Genomic DNA, 22931 nt, shown 5'->3' with positions numbered 1-22931 from the left:
GAGCGCTTTCCCATAGCGGCTCCGGGGAGTGGCGGCCGGCCCGGGCCCGGTGCCCCGCGTTTCTGTGGGGTTCGGTGGGGCCGCCGCTGCGGAAAGGGCTCGGTGATGTGGTACCAGAAGTTCAGCTGTCCTGAGTGGTATTTCCTGATAAACTATTTTTGAAGGGGCATAAAGCGTGCTAGTTGCTAAATGGCACACTGAGGCAGAGTTACGGTCATATTTGACCTTTTCTTTTAAGAAGTACCGCCATTCTAAAATGGGGCGAAACTGCCAGCATGCTTATTAGGTCCAGTTGCTTCAGTTTGCTATTCTGAGCAGCTACCTGATGAACCAAAGTATTCTTTTCCCATAGAGAAGACAGTTCCTTAAACCAAGGATTAAACCTTGGGATCCTTTCACAGTGTCAGTAAGCTGGCTGCTTGATGGTGACAGCCCCTTTCTTCCAGCTTCAGCACAGAAATTGAAACCTGCAGAAGTCTGATGCTCCCTTTAAAGCAAACATCTGTTCATAAATGGAGTGAGTAGAAGAAGCATTGTTGACAACAGCTGTACCGCGTTGGTCGTATAAGTTTTCTTTTCATGCATGGTTCACAGCATGATGTGCTTCATTAGAACTAATTTTTTCAGCTTTTGAGTCTGTGGATGCTGCTTTTTAATTGGGGTGATCCTTAGAGGTTGAACAAAATTAAAAGTATTTCCTCTTTGTTTTATTCTCTGGACACGTGAACTAGACTTGGAAAACCAATTAGCCTACTTTAAACATTAAAGCATTAGGTTGTATTGTTGGCACAGACATAAGTTTGTTTGCTTGCTCGTGCAGCTAATGCATCAGTAGTGGTTCCTCTTCTTGAGGTTGGAGCTGTACCTGGAGGAATAGAACGTTAAATCGGGAGAGCAGGGGGAAGAGGTGAAATACCCTTGGCTGCTGAGGGGCTGTGGATTTTTTTGAAATGTTCCTATCAGTGAAAATAAATAGCACAAATTTGAGGATATGAGAATTTAAACTTAAAAATGTGAATTCACTGTATAGTAAAAGGGACTTCAGAAAAGCTAATGTGGCTATGGTGTTTCTGTTCCACATGATGTTTCCATAAAGTACATGTTGTGTGACCTTCTAAGGTCATGTGAAAGTATGACCTCAACTTTTTACTTCCTTAATTTGTTTGTAAGTGAGCAGTTGAAGGATCTCAGCCTCAATAGATCAGTTCATGATGTCTGGTTTTTTATTTCTTTCACTTTCATTTTATTTTTGCTCAGATCATAGGTTTCATTTAGCAAAGGATATAATAGACTAAAATTCAGTTATACACAGTGAATCATTTGTGTTGCACATTTCTGTTGACGAAGGCAGTGTGTGATCTTAGATTTATACTTTAAAATTTCTTCAGTAACTTACTAAGTTAATTCAAGCATTTTAACACCCTAATTACATAAAGATATTCTGAAACTTTCAGTGCTTTGAAAGACTTGTCTTTCACAGTGGAAATAATAGAGCGGGTTAGATGGACTTCAGTCAAGTCTTTGCCCTTTCCTCTTGAAATATTCATAGAGCTCTCCTTGCAGTTGTGTAGTGGTATCAGTTGGAAACCCAGTGGTGAAGAAACTGATGCTGGATCTTGTTGTTTTCACTGTACTCAGAGGCGTAATTTTCTTTCAGATACTCATTCTCTTTTTCAACAAAATGTTCATTCCGTTCTGTGCTATTGTACTCTCTGACAACTTAAACTACGTCTTTGTGAACATTTCAGTGCAATGACATGTGAACCCTTTCATGGGGATTCAAAATACTCATAACTTTTCTGGATAGTCCTCTTAAGAGAAGTGGTTTAGATCTTTCTCATTGCTAGGTTTCAGAAATTCTGTCTGTTAATTTTATTTTTCTTTTGAGCAGAAAGCACTGTGTAAGCTACTCCTATGCACACACAAAAAAGGCCTTGAAATGTGCCTTGTTTGAAAACTGTCAGCCTCATTTCCAGTAGACTTTCTTCCATGCTTCTTCTGCAATTAAAATTTTTGGATTGATACTGCAAGGAGTGTTTCTGTATCGATACAGGTTGCAAGGTGATGTAAAGAGTGCTTCTGTAAATTTGGGTTTTTCAAATCCAAAAGTCCTGTTTTAGAAGAACCACAAGGCGGGGCAAATCTGGTCTTTGCTTTAGTATGTTTGAAAGTAGGTGCCAGGGGGAAGGAAATGTGAAACCTCAAATTCATATGTCTATTGAAAAGTGATGGAAAATAGATTATTATTCTTTGGAGTATCAGGTGTCCCTCCTGTATTGTGTTTTTAATATGAGATAATGTCTGTAGGTGGGATAAATGATGAATGATGTAAGCCTGTTCTTGCTAGATGTGTTTAACTTGCTTCAGTCAGGTTGGGTTTTTTGCCTTTTTTTCCTCTCACTTACTTGTTCTCTGCATGTTGAAGAAAATACTTGTTCACTTAAAAACAAGCAGAAGTTTATAAAGTAATGGAAGGAAGACCTATGGCTTTTCTTCACCCTATGTAACTGTGTATTTCCTCTGCCAAGCTGTGGGAGAACCTTTCATAAAAGCATGTGCCTCTGGGCAGTTGTAATCTGCTCTTTACTGTAGTCTGTATGAAGTTTGAAGGGTTTATATATGAAGGAGAACATAGCGCTCTCTAAATAAATCTCGGAGAACAGTTGACTTTAGGTAATCTAGTTCTAATGCTTTCTAATCTAGCATATTTTCGTCTTAATTTAGAACAGGTTTGCAGCTAACCTGTTTGAGGGTAACATCCAGAAATAGGTTTTCTCACAGAGTTGAATGCTGTTTTAAAAGGAATTTAAAAAATGGTAAGAATTAAAACATCCCAGTTATGTGTTACTTACGGCATCTGTCTTTACACATTGTATAGATGTGAGCTGTACATTGGACACAAATACTGTGTTCCCACAGAGCCAGATTTTAAACCTGATTGACTTTCCCAGCTGGTTGTGTTTGCCTATATGAATTAAAAAGATGCTTGTTCTTGCAACATTTCCGCCACTGTCTGTTTACAAATTTAAGTACAGGCAGTGTCTTTCTCTGCAGCTGGTTTAAGCAAGTCAGTATATTTTGAGTTGAAACGTACTTCTTTTTTGCTTATAGTAACTTTATAAAAATAACCTGGTCTTTTGGTTTTGGGGAAGTGACACTAGTCTTGGTTGACAGAGAGCTTCGCAAGCTAGCACAGCGTTTAGATTTGTACTTTTCAGATGTTTTTCTGATTCCACAGCTAAGCCAAAATGAAATAGGGAGAAGTAAAACAGCACAAATACTGAAGGTACATTCAATTGCTTCTATATGTAATCTACCAAGTAAGATTTAAAGGAATATATCTGTATCCCAGCTCTGTTTAAATTTCGCATTTCTGCCACCTGTCTTAGTCTTCCTGTGTTGTCAGTGATGAGAGAGGAAGGGGACCACTGTCAAAGAGGTTGGAATCTTATAGAGGCTGGATTGTCTGAAGATGCTTGCTGTTTGCTGCTGGCCTGGGGAGGGCAGGAGGACAGGAAGAATGAGCTGCCTGAGATAAGTGCCTGAATTCTGACAGCAGTCTCCTGAGTTTTGTTTCTTTAATGTTCATTTCCCATACAACACTTTCTAATAGAAGGTGCCTAGTATATTCAGTGTTTATTGAAACCACAGTAATGTACAGTGGTATTGATTAATTCCAAAATGTTGGGTAATGAGAAATAAGGCTTAAATATATTTGCCTTATTGGAACTGGAGAACATTGTTTTCCTCAACTCATACATGTCCAAGCAAAAAAGAAGTGCTCTGAAACTCCTGCTTTGGGTAATGGACCTTCTGGCTGTAACAGCATTATATTCACAATCGAAAACATTGATTTCTCAAAGGCTTTATGAAGTAAACATTTTCTTGCAGTATTTTGTTTGCTGGTAACTTATTCCAAAAATAAAAGTAAGCAAACCAATTTAAGAACATACTGACTTCAGCCTGGGCAGTGACTCTCTGTCTAGAGTGAGTTTGGGTTGTAGAAATGCTATTTTAACAGACAGGCTCTCCTCATTTACACTGGCCCTTTTAGAAAGAAGTTCTCGGATGCAGGAAGACTGTAATACGTTTTTCCATTGTTTATAAGCCAATGAAAAAACAAAGGCCTAACAGAAGAGGACAGCTTTTCTTACTTCTAAGCTAACATTTTGCTGTAATGAGAAGTCTAAATCTGGTCCTTACTGTGGTATTTTTGGTATCTGCAAGAGAAATTCCCTTGCAGTAGAAGAGTTAAATGTTCTTGGAAAGATCAGATGCTAGCAGCTAATGACTTGAATCCATATCCTTGCCATTGCAAGGCTTTTACTGCAGGGCATTTCAGTAACATTGTCGTTTCTGTCATGGAGATCTCAACCATGTCATTTCTGATTATTTTGTTTTCTTTGTGCTTTAAGTAATGGGTTGCTTAACTCAGCTTTGCTTTCAGAATAATCCACAGCTGAGAGGTTATCTGTTGCTTTGCTATGTTAAATTTTTTTTTTTTTTTGCTAATGTTTATCTTAAGTTAAGGGAACTTTCTGCTCTGGAATTTACATACCTTAGGTATTTCTTTAGAGATGCTTTTGGTGGTATCCTAGGTTTTTAGGTCTTATTTAAGAGCCAAACATGCTATTTCGAGTTTTTCCTTAGGAAAGGAAAAATTTTATACCTGCTTTTGTGTATTGCAATTACATTGTTCTCTTTGCTGCCACATCTTTGTTAGACTGTCACTGTTACTCTACAAAAAGGTAATGAACAAGGTTGTGATCAGTGTGTGATGAAAGCAGGTATTGTGCCTTATTTACTGCAAGCAAATAAGATACCCTGGTTTGATAGTAAATGCTTTAGAAACCTAGTTAGTGACTTGAGATAAAAGAAGGGTATGCATTTTGTCTTTCCAAATCCTTGCCCTATCAAAACTTAAGTCAATCACTACTCTTATCTTTTCCAGTGTTAAATTAACCTGAGTTACATTCTTAAATTCTTGTGACCTTAGAAAAAAGGCTTAAACCAAGACCTGCAGTAATAGAATTTAATCTTACCTAATTAATCAGCAAATACTTTTTTCTTTGAAGTCAAATGCCAATATGTACTTTTAAGTGTATTGGTGAATTACATTTCTAGTATGACTTTTACAGTGATCTTCTAGTTATGATACTGAAACTTCTGTGGAATTTCTTGATAGTGAATATCAAAGTATGAATATAAAAAAAGACATGGATGCAAGAAGTTAATGAGTGTTTTCAGCTTTTTCTTCCTTTTTTTAAAGGAAAAAAATAGGTGAGAGACTGCAGAAAATGGCCTCTGAAAGCCAACACAATTCTTTAGTAGTTTTTTTTCTGGAAAATGTTGGACAACTGCATGTCATGAGGAATTGGTAGAAATCCATTATCAGTCTAATATTGAACCGTTATGATCTGAAAAACTTATTAACGTAAATCTGTGATTGTGGCTAAAATAGTCCAGTCTAAACATGAACACTTAAAGCCTGTCAGATTCTTCACTTGCAGGTGTAAGGTCTGATGCCAGAAACATGGGTTGTTGCATGTTAGAAAAAAATCATGGAAGTACCTGCTCTATTATATGCAAGTAAAACCACTTACAATTCCTTTCAACGAAGACTCCTTTCTGTATAGTGTGCTGAAAAATTGCTGGTTTCCATTTGTTTAAAATTTGTATGTTTCAAGAATGTTTAAATGAACAGGTAACTGCAAAAGTGCATGTTAACTTCACATCTGAGTTTTAAATTTGAGACCCAATTCCCTCAAAAACATGGGGAAGATAAATAATCTGTGTATTGGTCACAGATTTTTTTTCCAAATTCTGCTTTGAGGTTAATCACTTGAAATACCAGGTTTACTAAATTATATAGCCTAATGTCTTGACCAAGAATATGTCTGATTTGGGTATAAAGTACTACAAAAGATGAAGCCACAGTTCCAGCTCTTAGCCTCTATTTGATATGCCAGACAAAGCAGGGATTAACTAAATGAAGTAATGAACAAAACTGTTCTGTCAGACCTGTGGGTTTTCACCATGTTAGTGTTCCAGTGGACAATAATTAATTTGGTTCAACAGTTTATGGTTGGCAGGTGGAACACTTGGAAGTCGAGAAAGGGGATCATAATGAAATTCTTTCTGAAGAAAAGTACAATAAGGCTAAACATTCCCGTTCTGTTTTTATATTGCAAGGAGAATTGGGATTATGCTTTGTCTAAAAAAAAAAAAAAATAAAATTTTCACTAATTAGTTAAGGGGAGGGGGTATACTAGTATGACTTTCTTCTTTCTGTTACATTTTTGAGTATGGTATTCTTTTGAGTTCTGTAAACAATTAAATTGTGTTAATATAGCAACCTTACACTCATATATAATACAGATTCATACATTTTTGAGCTCTGACTTTGGCCTTTAAAACACAGCTGTTACATTGGAAGTAGCTGACATTTTAAAAAAAAAGTACGTGAGTCCATACAATTGATTATGCAGTTGGTTCTTACGGGTTAAACTGATTAAACATGTAGTAGAGTGGCAAACCATTGATCAGATTGTTAAATGCATTGTTAACGTTCCTTGTGGCTCCTGTTGGCAACCATTACTGAAACATTTCTGGAGCAGAGCATAGTGCTACTGGACTGCTGCTGTGTAAATGATCCCTGTGATGTTTTAAAAGTGCTTTGAAATGAAAAATTGAAGGAAATTTCTTCTCTATGGCAGAAGTTGCAGAGGAGAAAAATTTTAGATGGTCAGAGATCTTTCTACACGTTTGATTGGGCTTTGGCAGTCTGCTTCAGGCCCCATGCAGTCTCTTCATGTTACCTTTCTCCTGTGCTTGTCCCTACTGCTCTTGTTCCTTGCCTCCCCTTTTTACGTTAAAAGAAAAGGTGTCTTGTAGGTAAATTCCCTTTGACTTTGATGCTTGCTGCTCTCGCATTACTCAGTCTGTTTTCTGAATGCTTCATCTTGGAGTTTTTTTGGATCATCCTTGCCTCTAAGGGCTCTCTCAACTCTATGGTTTATTTTTAGCAGAGGTTATGATATTAATACAGTAAATGGACAACAACAAAAAAAGGGTAGACTTGTTATGATGGTTAATGTATGGATGTGTGTCCAGCGCTGGTTAAGAATTAATTTTTTGTTGGCATTTCTTACATGAGATCTTCTGATGTCAAGTGTAGCAGTTACTAATACAGGGCTGTATGTGGTATTTCAAATAACTCAAGTGAAAACCAACTTACACAAGATGATAAATCTGAAAAGACTTAAAAATAAAACAACACACATGCTTTTGGTGAAACATACAGACAAATTTTATTTTTAATGGGAAAGTTCAGAAGTTTTTTTTTTCAAGGCCTCTGATTCATAGTGTTAGGAAATGTCTTTGAGATACAGTGAAATGAAAAAAACCCAACTTTTTAGTTAGGTTTCGTTGTTTAGTCTGAGTCATGACGACTGCAGTTTTTTAATTTAGTTTAAGTAATACTGGCCTATATAATACATAAATTAGGAAGCTAATCAGTATCCTCCTGTATGTAATTCCTATCCATTTAGCTCTGGTAATCTAGATAGGCCACTGAGCTGGCAGTGCTTCTTAGCCAAGCAAAAGAATTGCAACTTATCAAAGTACTTTCCAAGATTTTAGAAACTTTCAGGCTGTAGGAGTACAGTGTGGATCTGTTTTATTACTGAACCAGCAGAACTATACTTTGACGTCATTGTCTGTGTACAGGGCTGTATGTTTATATATTTGCCAGTTGGAAACAAATTTGAAGTTGCTTCTGTCTTCTGCTTTTTCTTCTCCTTCTCATGACTTCTTGTCAATAAAAATAAGGTTTCTGGGAAAGGGGAGGTGGGTCTACCTAGATTTAATCTCCTTTTTACTTGAATATAATTGCTTGCATGACTTGATTACTCTAAAACTGTTGGAAAATAGGAAAAATCTGGTATGTATCTGTATTTTTTTAATGTGTGTATATATATAATACTGAGGTGGTAAACTGGGATCTTTTATTACTCATACTGCACTGAAAGCTTCAAGGATGGGTCCTGTCGACTTCAGAAATCTTGGTTTTAAAATCAAATGTGTTAGCTTACTAGCTTTAACTTGTGTCAGCATTTGACTTTAAGCATGTAATGTTTTATAGACTACCAGTTTGAGAGTAATTGAAATATGTAGGGATTTTATTTTGGTTTCTGCTTCAGATTTCTATGGGTTTAGTTATGGCTTTTTATTTCCAATGTAAATCAACATGCTGTAGAACTGTCATTTTCTATTCTAAAATCTTTTCTTTCTAAATGGCTTTAGAGATATGTTTTAGAGGGCTTGTACATCTCTGCCTAATAAAGAATAAAACATCTAATTACATGATGAAATTACTGTTGAGGTTGCAGTGGCTTCGATGTTAGTATTTTGTCTTGGTCAAGGACCTGCTTATTCCACCCTCCAGTATTATTCCCCAGAAGCCAATCGGGGTATTTTTTGTAGGACTCTTGTTTCCACCTTCCTTCTTCCCAGCTACTTCATTCTTTTTCTTCAACTTCCTTTTTCTTCTGGAATCATGAAGGTTTATATCCAGTCAGTGCTGTCCTTGAAATAGTGCTGAGGGGGTTTTGTTTGTTTCAAGAGCCTTTTTTTTTTTTTTTCTTTTTTTTTTTCCAAGTTTTCAAGTTTCTTGCCTTTGCGGTCTCTAAAGCTTTTGTCACGTGGGATCAGGTGATAAATGTTGTGTTGACTGAATTTTTCAAATGGGTATAACAACTCTTACTAAATTTCCAGAGGTTTAGTAATAAAACTTACGGTTTTGCCTACTGAGATTCAACTGTGAACTTAAATTTAGTTACAAGGAATGATTTGTTATAACCAAATAAGCCTACTCCTTTTTTTTTTTTAATTAAAAAAAACCCAATCCTTTCTGTTTTCCAGGAATTGTGTGGGTGTGTGAGTGCCATCCCAATTAATGCAATGTTCTCTGTCCCGTCTCCCAAATGTAGTGTGTTACTGAAGAGTTACTGTTTCATGACCCTAGGAATTCCAGAGACTGTGCCATTCAATGTTTAACCAGCTCCCCTATAGCTTTAAAAATTGCTATCCCAAGATAAAGATACCTTGAGATGAGCAGATCTAATATGTACCAATACATACCAAACTGGTCTTTTCTTTTTTTTTTTTTCTTAGTTTCTACTAAAGAACAAAACCAGCATTTCTACCTACCAAGGCATATCTTTGTGTGTAACACATGGATCTTCCTCTGCAATGAAACATTCAGAAAGCTGTTGTAGTCTGGATGTATTTACTGGGTGTTTATCTTAGTGCTGCTGGTTGACCACAGTAGATCTTGGAAGTTTGGATATAAATCAGGAGTGGCTGCTTTGATAGTTACAGTAGCTATTATGTTTAGTAGGTTGTAACCCAGAAGCTTGGAAACTAAACAGGTTGGAGTAATCTCAGTGTGAACACAGTCACGCTCTACATACATCTTGGAAAGGATCTTTACGTTCACCTATGATGTTAAACAGCAATTGCTAGACCTTTTCCAGAACTGCAGGGAGAGTGCTTTTGAGAGATGAGGCCTCTGAGATAAGAGTGAAGTTCTTCTCTCAAATACCTTGTTAAGCAGCTGGTGCTGAGTAAGCCTATGTGGGAGCTTGTTGACAACTTACTCTTTATTCTAAACAAAATTCCTTTGCAGTCTTCGGTTTGCATGTGATGTTACAAATTACTTCATAGTTTCATCTGATAAGCGTGATGTTCTTCTATAACTGCAAAATACCCTTTTAAAAGAAATTGTAGGTATGTTAGTCACCTTCAGGATGCCGGACTTCCCTGGCAGGTACCAAGAGTGGTTGGGCTCAAGTGCTGTGGGACATTGTGCTTGAGAAGAACTGCAGAGCTTTGTTTCTTGTTGTTATACCCTTTGTGTGCTGCTGTTCAGGTGCACATACAAAGTCACTTGGTAAAGATGCTGGAGTTAAGGATCATGCTCTACCTGTGTTTCAGAACTAGTATTGTAATGCCTGCACTTATTCTGGTGGTTAGAAATTCAAATATTTAAGAATATGTATAGGTTGGTTTTGCTCTTTTTCTGTAGATAATGGTTAGTATGTTATTGCAGTTCATGCGTGACAGGTGTCATTTGAAACGGGAAAAGCCTGGTTGTAGCCCTTCCTTTCAGGGCTCTAAGGTATGAACTACTTAAGTGATGCGTACAATTGTGAAGCCATAAGTAGTAGTAGTTATTTCATTAATTACATACAACATTGAAAAAAATCAGGATCACCTTTTAGGAAGGAAAATTTTCCATCCATACTTTGCTTGTTACTGTAATGGTTTGCAATGTTAAAATGGAGTCCTTAATCTGTTTCTCTCTAAACCATGGGAATACTTTCTTCTCTCTTTTTTTTTCTTTTTTTTTCTTTTTTTTTTTTTTTCTCCCTTCCCCCCTGCGATTTCGTGATTTGTGTTTAAATATTTTATGGATGATCTTGCTCCATTCTGCTTTTGAGAATAAGCTTTGATGAAGAAGTTTGTTTTGCTCTAGGCTTTGCGAGCACCAGCAATGGCATTTCCCAACTGGCGGTTCATAAGACAAAAGCAGGCTGGCAGCAGCAGCTGTGGAGGCAGCATTACAAAAACCAGAGAACAGGGAGACCTAACAGAAACCCATAAATTGGTAGGAAAAAAATTTAAACAGTAGGGCAGCAGATCATAGTTAGTGATTATAACAGCAGTTCCTTCCTCCGCTTCTTTACAGTTTCAAAGCCTATGGGAACATCTTTCAAAATCTTTGGTGCTGCTGAAGGTGCCTGATGTACGTGATTGTTGTGGCACAGTCCAAGTGGCTTAATTTCTGTCACAGTCAGCTGAGCACACAAATGAGTGTGGCAAAAGGTGGACCAGGTCATTGGCTATTTTATGAATTGCTGGTGACAGAAGGTAGAGAACTGATGGGTTAAAACTGAGTTCAGCTGTGTCAGTGTGTTGCACAACAGCTCAAGACAAATGTGTTTCGTATTCATGTTTCAGCACTGTCTGCTGAGAATATGATCATGTAGTAGTTTACAAGAGGATTGAACTGTCCCTAGTAGATTCTCTGTGACTTTTAAAATAAAAGAATCGGTTAGAAGATGGGTTTGGGGAATGTGCCTCTCATATCCAATATGGACATTGACCTATATGCACACTTCTAAAACAAAACATGAAATAGGAAAAATAAAAGATGACAACAGCTAGGCAAATTCTAATATACTTCTTTTTTTCCCTATTACAGAAATGCATTAACTTTGAAGTGAAACTAAACAATGGAACCAGATATTATTCGAATGTACTCCTCATCCCCTCCACCATTAGACAATGGAGCCGATGATGATGATGAAGATGAATTTGGAGAGTTTGGAGGATTTTCTGGTGTAAGCACTGCTGGTGTAGCTTTTGCTGATTTTGATACGGCAGACTACGGTCATCCAAAGGAAGAATTTATACCCACAAATCATTTCATCCCACTTGATTATTCTGATTATTCTGACAATGTAGCTAGCATTGCAACTTTCACATCTGTTAAAAATGTTAAAGACTGCATTGCAGAGCTTCCTACTCTTAGTAAGGATCTTTCTGATATGTCAGCTACTAGTGCCAGCAAAGAAAAATCTAAGTGTAGAACTTCAGGTACTGCTTTAGAAGATGTAAACAAAAGAGGGGAACAGAAAGACACCACTGGGAAATCAGAGGGGTTTTCTTCTCATGTTGTTAGAACTGGTATAGCAGTTGAGATCCAGGATGAGCAAATAGATGCTTGTAATGGTGAGAAACTTCCATGTCTAGAGATTCTAACAAATGGATTTGCAGCATCAGACCCTGTAAATCCTCAGGGAACAGAAGATCTAGATGGTATCAGTGACACAAAGGGACTGAAAACCATTAGCACCTGTAGTACCAAGCAAAATTTGAACTCAATGCCTAGCTCAGGTGAAGACTTTGCAGATTTTGCTACATTCTCAAACAAAAAAACAATCCATTTAGAGGGAACAGGACCTACAATATGCAGTGTTCTTAATGAAAGAGACTCTCTGAGCATTCAGGAGAACAACAGAATAAACAGAGTAACTCGTATTGAAGAAGAGGTTTGCACTTCAGAAATCAGTTGTGAACAGGGGCCCTCAGCACTGGAAGATAATGAATTTGCAATTTCTAGTACATCTCAAACAACTGGAAGTTCAATATGCACTACTGAAAATGGAGAACACAGCGGGAGGAGAAGACAGCATGGCATAGAGAATGGCAAAGATTTTACTAGGCCTGATGACTCTTCAGGAACAGAGGACATCAGGGTTGATAAGACCCAAAGCCTAAGCCGTGATCTTGCAGGAGAAAAATCAGGTGATTCTAAAGATTTGAAGAATGGTGGTAGTAGTATCGAAGTTGTAGCTTGCAGTGACACACATGATGATGATTTTGGTGATTTCGGTTCAGTCAGCAGTGCATCTCTCCCCTTCGTTAACACTCAAGAGTTGATAAATGCTTTAGTTGTAGAAGGAACTTCCAAACAGCCTGCACATGTTAGCAAACATAATGATGAATTTGGTGAATTCAGGGACACGAGTACTGTTTCTCAGCCACCAGCAAAGTTGGATCAGGCTGAACTAAGTCAGACTGCTGACACTTTAGAATGTGATACTACCAATACAACTTCTGGCTTAGACTTCCAGCATACTACTGAGGTAGGAAATGGTGATGATAGTGAATTTGGAGACTTTGATTCAGTGCCAAAACCTCAAGACGAGAGTGTTGCTTTTCAGTACTCTGACGACTTTGCGGACTTCAGTTCAGCAGGTTGTAACCAGGCTACAGACTGGAATGCTTTTGAAGATGAACAAAAGGACAGCTGTTCCTGGGCTGCCTTTGGAGATCAGCAAGCTGGTGAATCTCATCACAGAAAAGAGACGTGGCAGTCACATAGGACAGATGCATCTGCCAGAATTGATGGTCCAGTATTACACAAGACTGACAATTTTGCTTTAGCATCTTTCCAAGGAGCTACCAATAAGCAATCTCAAGAGCCAGCACCTTCAGTTCAGGTAAGGTGTTCTTGATTTTTGTTCAGTCTTGTTCTGCTCTTGTGCATACAGTTCTTCCTGGTTCCTGCTTCTGTGTACAACAGATGTTTGAATAGTTCTTGTTTGTCTTGTGGGAGGGATTTAATTTGGTGGGTGAGACGGGTTGGTATGAAATAGTATGCTGTGTTTGCATCTTCTATCTTTTGCACTGTTACTATCCACGGAAAAATGAGCAGAGTATGCTGCAACTTGTATGCATTTGTTTTGACTATTACATGTGGTTCTTTACATAAACTGATCAAAGGAATAAGCCATCATAAACGTTTCAGGACCTGTAATAGTTCTTCCTTTGCTTCGTAGTTTACTGCCTGTTAGGGGGGCACTCTCTAAAATAGTGGTGCTACTGGAAGCTAAGATTACTGGTTCCCAAAATTTTTCATCACCATTCTCTATCATGTTTTCAAAACCTTAAAAAATAATGACTCTGTTTGTAAATAGCTGCCCTCATTTGTTTAGAGCAGAGAGCATGGTAAAATACAACCTGTGGAATTCTGTCCCTGCTATTCCAACTCCTGGGAAGTTTGCCACTGAACTTATTTGAAATGTCCCATTAATTGTGGGAAGCTCCACATTATAGCAACATCACAAATACAGAACTGATGATGTCTTAAAGCAGCTGTTTCTAATCAGGACTTTTGGGGAGGGTGAAGTAGGTAGGTTTATTTCTTACCCCCGTCCCCTTGGTTTTCTGCTTTAGTGCCTAAGTATGTATGAATTCCCCAAAAAATTCCTTCCAAAGTCTTTTCAACAGTCATCTTTGCGATCTGCACCTGTTCATATATTTTTTACTAAGTATTTAATACTACTTTTACAAAATTCAGAACAAGAATTTGAGTTTAAAATTCTGTGTTGCTTTTTTTAATCATGTCATCCCATGTGAGTAGTTTAGAGTATGCTCTGTCTTTTTTGAAGCATGTAGCAGCGCCAGCAATAAAGGGTTTTAGTGGTAGTGTGTGTCTGAAAGGTTTGGATCTTCTCCGGCAATAAAAGGAAATTAGGTAAGTCCTTTCTTCCAGGACCCCTTGTGTAGGCTTGGTGACAGCCGTCCCTCTTCCGGTTTTCTACAGTGACAGGTGAAATAGCTTTTCAGAAGAAGATTGTGCCAGCTGGAGCTTTGCGAGCATCAGCAAATGGAATGGAGCTTTTGGGACTTAGTGCTGACTTCTTGTCACATTAAAAGGTGTGAGCCTCAGCTCCCAACACTTCCTGCCTGCTGTTTTGTGCAATGACTGACACACCAAATTTCAAAGGGGCTTCGTGAGCCAAAAAAAGGCTTGCAAGGGAACCTGCATGTGGATTTTTGTGCCTATGCAAAACCTTGCTCATCATCACCTGAATGCGTGAATCCATTTCTCAAGTTGAAAGCACAAATCTATTGTTACCTATTCTGTTGGTCATTCACCCATAAAATTGGAGAGTGCTAAGGTCATTAGTGCTATTAATCTAAATTGTTCCTGTTGCCACTTGAAAGACTGTCCAGAATCTAACAAAGAAATAGGTGGGGAGATGATTCTAGTAAGTCATCCATTTTTCTGGTTGATCATGCTGTTAAGAGATAGTCTGAAGGTTTCAACCATTTATTTTTACTTAAAATTTTTCATAATTTTATGATGCCGTTTCAAAAGTAAACGCTTCTGAATGTAGATGTTTATAAAAGCAAAACCTTCAGAGTTTCTATAGTTATTGGATTTGTTCCCCCTCCCCAAGTCTGCCTTAACAAAAGATAAAAGCCAAGTTACAATGGAGGTTCTTCAGTGATCTGTCATGAAGTCATGGAGTGGTTCAGTTAGATTGTAAAGCAAGTTCTATTAAAGATTTTGTCATTCCTTCTCCTTATGCTGCAGCCAGTTGTGACTGTTTGGATATATCAAGTGACGTAGTGCCGGTGAGGAAGTACAATGCAGAGAATGTTTTACACAAGTAAGCTGTGGAGGAAGTTAGGCTGGTAATGTTTTTTTCTGTTGTAATAGTTTTGTTAGCTTTGAAATTACAGGTTGTTGCTACTCCCCTCCCCACCCCGTTAACTTAAAACAATAATTTCACATTTTCAAAACTTACTTTGTATTCTTTAAGTGCTGTGAGTTTTGGAGTTTTGGAAGGATCTATTGAAACCTTTTAATATTTTTTTTTAAATGCGCTTTTTTTAATCTGAAATAGTGCTTTTGGTTTTAAGTCATTGAGCCACAGTTTAGCAAACTGCAGTTAGAAACATTGAGATAAATTAAGTCAACATGAGCCAGCAGACAGTCCCAGTACTTTAAGTGCTGAATCTTAGTAAAATTAAAATCATATTTTGATCCTCATCCTTACTTTCATATAAGAGGATGTCACTGAGGTCAAACCACAAAACACAGCGTTTTAAAGTATTTGCTGAACTTTTTTCTCTTGTATTAAAGCTGAGTTCTGGAGCTGTTTGATGCAAAAGCAGAAACACTTGCATGCGTAATAAAGCTAGGGAGAGATAAGAAAACAAAGTTGTTTTTTATTTCCCTGACCAAAGGATAGGGAGGAGTAGATCACTTGCATCGATGTATTGCTGGCAGATCAAAAAAAGTACTTGCTCTAGCAACTTAAAGGGAGCAGACTGTGCAAGAGAGAAATACTGCGTGTGTTAGACACTTGAGAAGTGAAAACTGAGACCTCAGCTTAGGCTAGTTGTGAACTGGGATCATTTACAAGATACTCTCTATGCTTGATCTGTGATGTCGCGGCTGGGAGAGTCACTGTAATGTGGTAGTGAAATAATTTTGAATGGTGTATAAACCGAATGACCCTAATTTAATTCTTTATTTTTCAGTTTTCTGCATTTGTATACTTAGCCAGCAGCATTACTGTTTAAATGTGGAAATGATGTATACAGTGTTTTTCATCCATCCAGAATGCAGTATGAAAGTTATTTACCAGTAGCTCAAGTTCCCTTACCAATGGTCTCTGTATTTTTCTTTCTGTTTCCTTAGCTTGTGTATTCTGGATGTGGAGGTGGCAGCAAAATTTTGTGCCTGCTGAATGTGATCTTGATTGTAAGGTATATGTCGGGCAAGCTGTTTAAAGAGTGTGGATTTGGTATAACATTTAATTAGAAGTTAGACCTTGCCTGAATTCAACTAATTAATCCGGTTTTTCTTACAAAATACAGAACATAAAAGAAGAAAGTAAGGGGGGAAATGACAAAAATGACCTTATATAGTGACATGTAGTAGCAAAAAGATCATTATGTCTTTTCTCTGTTGCCTTTGGTCTTAGGCTCTCCAAATCCTGCACACAGTCTGCAATGCAGGATTTGTAACACGCTGACCTCTTCTATTCAGTAGTGCTGTGTGGAGGGGAGAAATAAAAGGGCATGGTATATGTTATTCAGTTAAAACTACTGAAAGAATTTGTAACCCCTTAGAAAAGGTTCCAGGTTCAAAGGCAGGATACAGATACGCAGACTGCTATTTGAATCCATATTAATACTAGCATATACCTTCATCATTTAATACCTGTCTTCAGATAAAAAATATGTAATAGTTGGTTTCAGTATAGATGTGTCTTTGTGTTCATTAAAACTGGTTTAGGATGTTGTGGTGGGTGAACTGGTTGATCTAACTAATTTTGAGCAAACCTGCACTGTACCATGTACATTAATCCCTCTTATGTGATCACATAGCTTGCTGCTGAGTTATGTTTATAAGGAATATAAGGCTTGTAGCAGAGCTTTTTCCATGAGATAGTGTTGAACATTAGTCAGCTGAGAGGGTTACTCTGCTGTATTGTGCTTTAAGAATATATATAGGACTTAGGCAGCAAAGCACAAGAGCATTTATTAGCTATGGCAGCCATGTGGGTGGGCGATACAGCCGTGCCTAGCGGTGTTGAAGGAGTATAGGCATCTCTGGAGGAGGAGGAGTGGCTTGGCTGGAAATCCAAAACTCTTACCTGATTTAGCTGAGAGTCAACAAATCCTGGAAAGGGAGGATTGGAAGCCTGAACAGGCCTCCAAGTGGGTTTTAAGATCCTCTTCTTATTAGGGAGCCTGTGCTCAGAGGCTCTACCCTTCCAGATTAATCAGAGGGTGTGGGTGGCACACAGTTACTAAGCCACAAGTATGCATCAAGACAAAGAAAACCCTGGATCGCTGTCACTTAGAGAGTACTTTGTCTTGGGCAGTGAATGAAGTCATCCTCTTGCAAAAAAGTAATTATGACCATAAAGACTTCAGCCTCCCAGTTCACTAAGATAAATTAAGATAGTGTTGGCTAAATTAAGTTCAGACAGTTGGGTAACAACTTGCAGTGAGAATGTATCTGTCTGGAAGTCAGTTTAAGTCCATGGCACAGTTCTTAAGTATGTGCAGCTGAATAACAGTAAAAACCAGACTGTTAAAAGTAGCCCATAACTGCTGTATTTCAGGACAGGCTGGCTAAGAGGATCTTACAAAAAACCACCAAACCAACAGTTTGTGAGGGCATTGTTTTAACATTTCTGTTTATATATCACAGAACAAAATTATTTTCCATTTTGTACATGTTAAGTTTCACCTGCTATACTTCCTCTCAGAGCCTGACTGAATAGTTTTTAGCACAGCACTAGGTAATAACATGACCAACTGAAATGGGAAGTATTTTTTTATGTAGTCTAGATAAGTAACTGTTAAACTTCACTTTGCCTGCATGGAAGATGCAAGATTTGATACATTCTGCAACTGAGGGAGCATAAATGTGCAAGCCTTCCAGCAAGAAGGATGGAGACAGCTTCACATTTCTGCGCTGAACTTCCCTGCAGTTTATAACTCTCCTGTATCAAACAGTAAAAAGAGCAGAGGGGTCTTGTTCAAACCACTCAATTTTCAAATTTGCTTTGTAGGTGAGCTCAAGACCTTTATAGTTCCTGTTTTAAAATGTTTTTAGGATATTTAGGACTATCATTGCAACCTTTAATTCTTCAAATTATTGTGAAAAAAAAATCTTACTCCTCATTTAATTTTGGTAAAGGCTTTTAGCTCTTGTGGCATCTTCTTCCTGGCTTGTAAATCTCAGTTTAGGACCAGTGTTTCCATTATAAATTACCTGTGGTCATGAAATGAAATAATTGCATTTTTTTACTTAAGAAATTTATGGCACCATCATAAATTTACCTGCTTTTCAAGAAGGGATGGAGAAAAGCCATCACATTTGAATCCTGAGAAGTTAAACTAGCATTCTTTGTAAGCTTTGCTGCTGCTTTTTCTACCTGTAGCTCTTCCCTTACTCCTTTTGAGAAGGTGTTCTCTTTGCTAAGCAAAACCTGCTCAACAGAAAAAGAATTAAATTGTGATTTGGAAGGGAAGCTGTTCCTTAGTTTAAGCAATCTATTTTCCAAAGAAAAAACTGTCCCCATTAAACTAGGAGCTTAGTAATTTGTTTGTTTGCTTATATGCATTTAGGTAACTGTTCAGCTTTGTTTAATGCTCGAGTCCAAAAGATATTGAGACCCCACTGAAGTTTATTTGTGTGTTCCCTATGATGAATTGCATCCATTAAAATCAGTTTTTCAGCTCCCCTATGTTAATGGTATGGTCGTGTAGTTTAGCTCTTTAAAAAAATCCCCAAAACTTAAAAAAACTCAACTCAAAAAAAGCCCAAATAAAAAAAAATAAAATATAATTTAAAAAAAACCAACAAAAAAAACCCCCCAAAAAACCAAAACAAAACCAACCACCCAACCCACATACACATATGGTGAAGGAGTATATGGCGACTTAGCTCCTCACAGGCAAATGTGTTGGTGGAAAATATGGTTTGATTGTTAGAAAACCTCACAAAGGGAGTTTCTCATTTAACCTCTGCGTTATTTTGTTAAAACGGTCATAAATACCCGTGTTAGGCACTCTCCAGAACAGTGTGTTCATGATTTAAAATAAGTAAATTCTCTCTGGTTAATCAGTTTCTTTTCTTGGCTTCAGGCCCCTAAGCTTTGTTCTGCTGTTTTGTGAGAGCCTTCACTCGGCTTCTGAATTCTAACTAGAAGCTGATCACATCCATATGGACTTCTCCTTTCCTAAATTATACATTTTAGCATCTTGGATCCTTCATATGCTAATTTCTGTCTCCTTTCTTATGCTTTTCAATCGGATAAGACTTGAGTATCAAATATTCTCAATAATTTAACTATTACACCAGTTTCATTTATTTTTAGGTCTTCCAGGTTTGTGTTTGATAGATGCAAACAGACAGCCCAGAGCTTGAGTGTTGCTTTCTCCGTAGCCTGTTTTCCTGACAGCAGGAAAAGGAGGGCTGAAGGCGTGCTCTTGCTTTTGACTCTCCCCCTTCTTAAAGCACCTCTGAAGGCTGCTGGAGCAGAGATGCTGTAAGCAAGAGAGGGGCAAATAAGGGATTGCATTGAGAAATGGGGCTGTCCCCTGGAAAGTGGGGAGGAAGGAGGGACAAAGTGCTACTCCACTCTTCAGGTTTCAGCACGAGACACTCCCTGGATGAGCTCTTGTGTCTATTCTCCAGCTCATGCGATTGAGACTGTGGAGTGAAGCAAGAGGACTCAGGGCAGGGGGATTCCCCCTCGTACACAGAGCTCCCTGCAATTTCACCCAGAGAAGCGTTACAGCAGTCATATGGTGAGAGCTGCAGTTAGTGTCAATGGTTTCTGTAGTGTGGCCCAAGTGTGTTGTCTTTAGTATCCTCTCTTTTTATAGCTCTGAAGAAGGGCAGCAGCCTGTCACTGTTGAGCTCATGTGGAGGTGGCTGGGGAGGCTTTGGTGTGCTGGATGGCCAGTTCAGATTTGTTGTGTTGAAGGAGTTCATTGATTCGCTAGTCTTGTGGTGGAGAAGAGAAAAACAAACTCCGTAAACCAAGTACTTCGACCTTCCAGCCCTGAGGGCTGGATCTTGCCCCCTATTTAACTGCCAAGGAGAGAAATTCTAATCCTGTGGTTATCATTCTCACTTGTAAGTCTGAGATATTTTGATTGTTTCAGGTGGCAATTACTGCATATCTTAAGTGCTCACCAAAAACTTCTGTGCAGTCACAGAAACTAAGGGGCTTTGAGTTTGTCACTGTTTGGAGAAGCACAGTTTTTAGAATGGCAGCTGTAGTCTGTGTTCACGTCCTCAGTAAGTGCCTTTGAGAATTACTCTTTTCAAATGGCAGTGGAGAACACTTGGGTACTGAATGCCTTTAGTGACATGAAAAGTAGAGAAAAGTTCTTGTTTTCTTTTCTGCCTTTTTTTTAGGATTTTTCACACTGAAAGATATGACACTACTGTGTATAACAAAAGTAGTATTTTCTTACAGTCTGTTTTATATAAACAATAGATTGAGGTTTGTAGAAGATGGGCCTGTACACTAATTTTAAAATCTTGGTAATGCCCTTTCTACCTGGGAGCTGTGACCACAGAATGACATTACCAATTAGAAGAACAAGTTCGGCTGCTTCAGTTTAGGACATTGCCACTGCCTGGGAGATGTGTGTTTGCACACTCATCCCTGTGTCCATTTGCACACATAGAATTAGTTACTCTGATTTGCTATGGAAACAGTTCTTCCCTATTAAATAAGGGCTAAGCATTTCTGGAAAATTAGAAAAGATGAAAGGAAGTGTAAAGAAAGCTATAATTAAATGTTCCTGAAATTGTGGCACAATTCTTAAGCTGAAATTTGAAATAGGGTATTGACTGAGATGCTGCTTGGTTCTTGGGGAGTTTCTGTTAATTCTTCCATTACCTAAGTGAGCATATTCTTAGTCACCAGCATGTTCTCAAGTGTTGATCCTTTTCAAGAAACACAATGCCTTGCTGTTTTCGTGATCCAATGCCTTTTGTCTGCCCCTTCCTTTTCACTGGGGACGCTATTACTGCTGTGTTACATAAGTGAAGTAAGCATCACCTGTTCATGTAAGATGAGGGCAAGTGACATATTGTAGGCAAAGTTAAGTTTTAAAACTTAAGTAGAGCATGCTTTTGTGTGCTGCGATGTTAGGGTAGAATTTACTTCCTAAAATGGTCAACAAACGTGTAACAGCCTACAAGTAATGTAACAAGTATTGTAACTTGCTGTATGGCCAAAATAATTGGGCATTAAGAGAAACTATATTCTGTAGAGCATGACTCATTATGATCTGAATATTCCGGTGAGGTACTGAAGAGGAAAAGGAAGAAAGGAAAAAAAAAAAGTGAGTCAGGTACGCTGTGTAATTCAGATCCTTTGGTAGTATAACTACGCATTTTGACATTATCCTTTGGAAATAATTGAACCTGATGGTTGTCCCTGTCAGGCATTTCTTTCACAGGTAGCAAAAGTGAAGAGCTGATGTTCTAAGCAAGTTCATTTTCTGGCTTTTTGCAGTTAGCAGTTGAATAGAATAGACTGAACAGACTTGGTTCCCAGTTCCCAACTCATCATCCAGACTCCAATACAGAATCAAGATGTTCCGATAACGCGGCGTTTGCCTCCATGTTATGTTTCCTGTACTATGCTTGCTGATGTACATGGTCAGTGATCTGCTTAATTGAGACAAGAGACGAGGCAAATTTTTTCAAATAAAAATTTGAATGAGAAATGTTACACATAACTATTATAACTGTGAAGCAGATACTCTAGTGCATAAAGGTTTGTCCCAACTGCATTGGTTGGTCTAATTAAAATATGTAACTTCCACCTACCAGCCTTGCTTCTTTGAACCTTATATCATTTCAGTTGTTACAAAAAACCTCTGTATGAGGTTTGTGTTTGTAAGTTGAGCATTGCTGCTGGAATATGCTGCATCTCCACAGGAGGGCTCTGCTGGCATAGCTATACTGGCACATGCTGTGGGATGCTCATGGGATTTTTGCCTACTCGGTTTCTTTTCTGTTTCCCTGGTAGGAAAGCAGGTGTTGGAGCTGCTGGCACTGCCCTGTGTGTGGGGTGGCAGAGCATTGGAAAGGTGGCTGTTGAGGAACTCCAAATTAGAAAGATAAAACTGCTGCTTTTGTGCCAGGCTTGTGTCTTCTTCCCCTAGCAAGAAGAGAGATTCAGGTGTTTCTGGTAAAAAACCCAAGTACATTTAAAAAAAGCTTTAATTTCATTTTTATGAGCATGCTTTGTAATTGGTACTTTTTAATAAATGTTAAGAGCTTGCTGTTTACCTGTCTTTAATGGGTCGAACTGAGGAGAAAAAATATATTCCATGTCAGTCATACATCTGATGTTTTGAGACAGTTCATAGAGCTGTAACAAAGCTGAAATTCTGTGTCTCTATGGAAATACAACAGAGAAAAGTGATAGAAATTTAAGGGAAGAACTTGAAAATAAGAAAGCATATAGTGCCTGTCCAAAAAAAAAAAAGGAAGGAGGGGCCCACTTTTTTTTTGTTTTGTGGGGACAGGAGTTTGAGCGTTTTCTTGGTTTTAATATTATATCCATCTGCCAAGGCCCAGTGCATGCTGTGGAATTAAAATGCCTGGAAATCATTAGGACCAATATATGCTGATTATATTGCTGAGACCTTATCCTACCCAACAGCAGTGATCATGGCAGTGGTGGAGAGAAAAGCAGGAGACATTTTCTGCATCGTGAAACTTAAGAACTCTGCCTTCCTAAGATGCTGAAGTTTCCTTTCTCCCAAGGGCTGCTGAAGTAATGGCAGCATCAAGACATGGTTGCAACTGCTTTGACAAGCAGGAAATCCTGCTTAGTGTTTCAAAACAGTGAAATATAGATCTGTAGCCCTTCTGCAAACTTCTGAGTATTTGTATTTACATGTTCTTGGTGTGAGCTTATACTGTAAGGCAGCAGAAAGAAGGTCAGACAAGAGTAACATTGATAAAAGTTGAGGTTATGCAAACCATGCTGCTATCTAGCTGGCTTCTT

General features: G+C 38.2%; 1 protein-coding gene across 4 annotated transcripts in view; it reads left to right on the top strand.

Moving 5' to 3' along the window:
• AFTPH (aftiphilin) overlaps positions 1 to 22931 on the top strand; it is a 47436-nt gene that overhangs the window by 584 nt on the left and 23921 nt on the right. For all 4 annotated transcript variants that reach the window (XR_008732679.1, XM_055713041.1, XM_055713042.1 and 1 more), the window contains exon 2: positions 11267 to 13070. Coding sequence is in view for 3 of the 4 variants with exons in the window: in XM_055713041.1 (XP_055569016.1) it covers positions 11298 to 13070 (1773 nt within the window). In the remaining variant the exon portion in view is untranslated. The remainder of the gene's footprint in view (positions 1 to 11266; positions 13071 to 22931) is intronic.

This window comes from Falco cherrug, chromosome 6, assembly GCF_023634085.1.
Source record: "Falco cherrug isolate bFalChe1 chromosome 6, bFalChe1.pri, whole genome shotgun sequence".
In the NCBI taxonomy this organism is placed as follows: domain Eukaryota; kingdom Metazoa; phylum Chordata; class Aves; order Falconiformes; family Falconidae; genus Falco; species Falco cherrug.
Note: the sequence above shows the minus strand (reverse complement) of the source record. Positions and strands in the feature narration are given on the sequence as shown.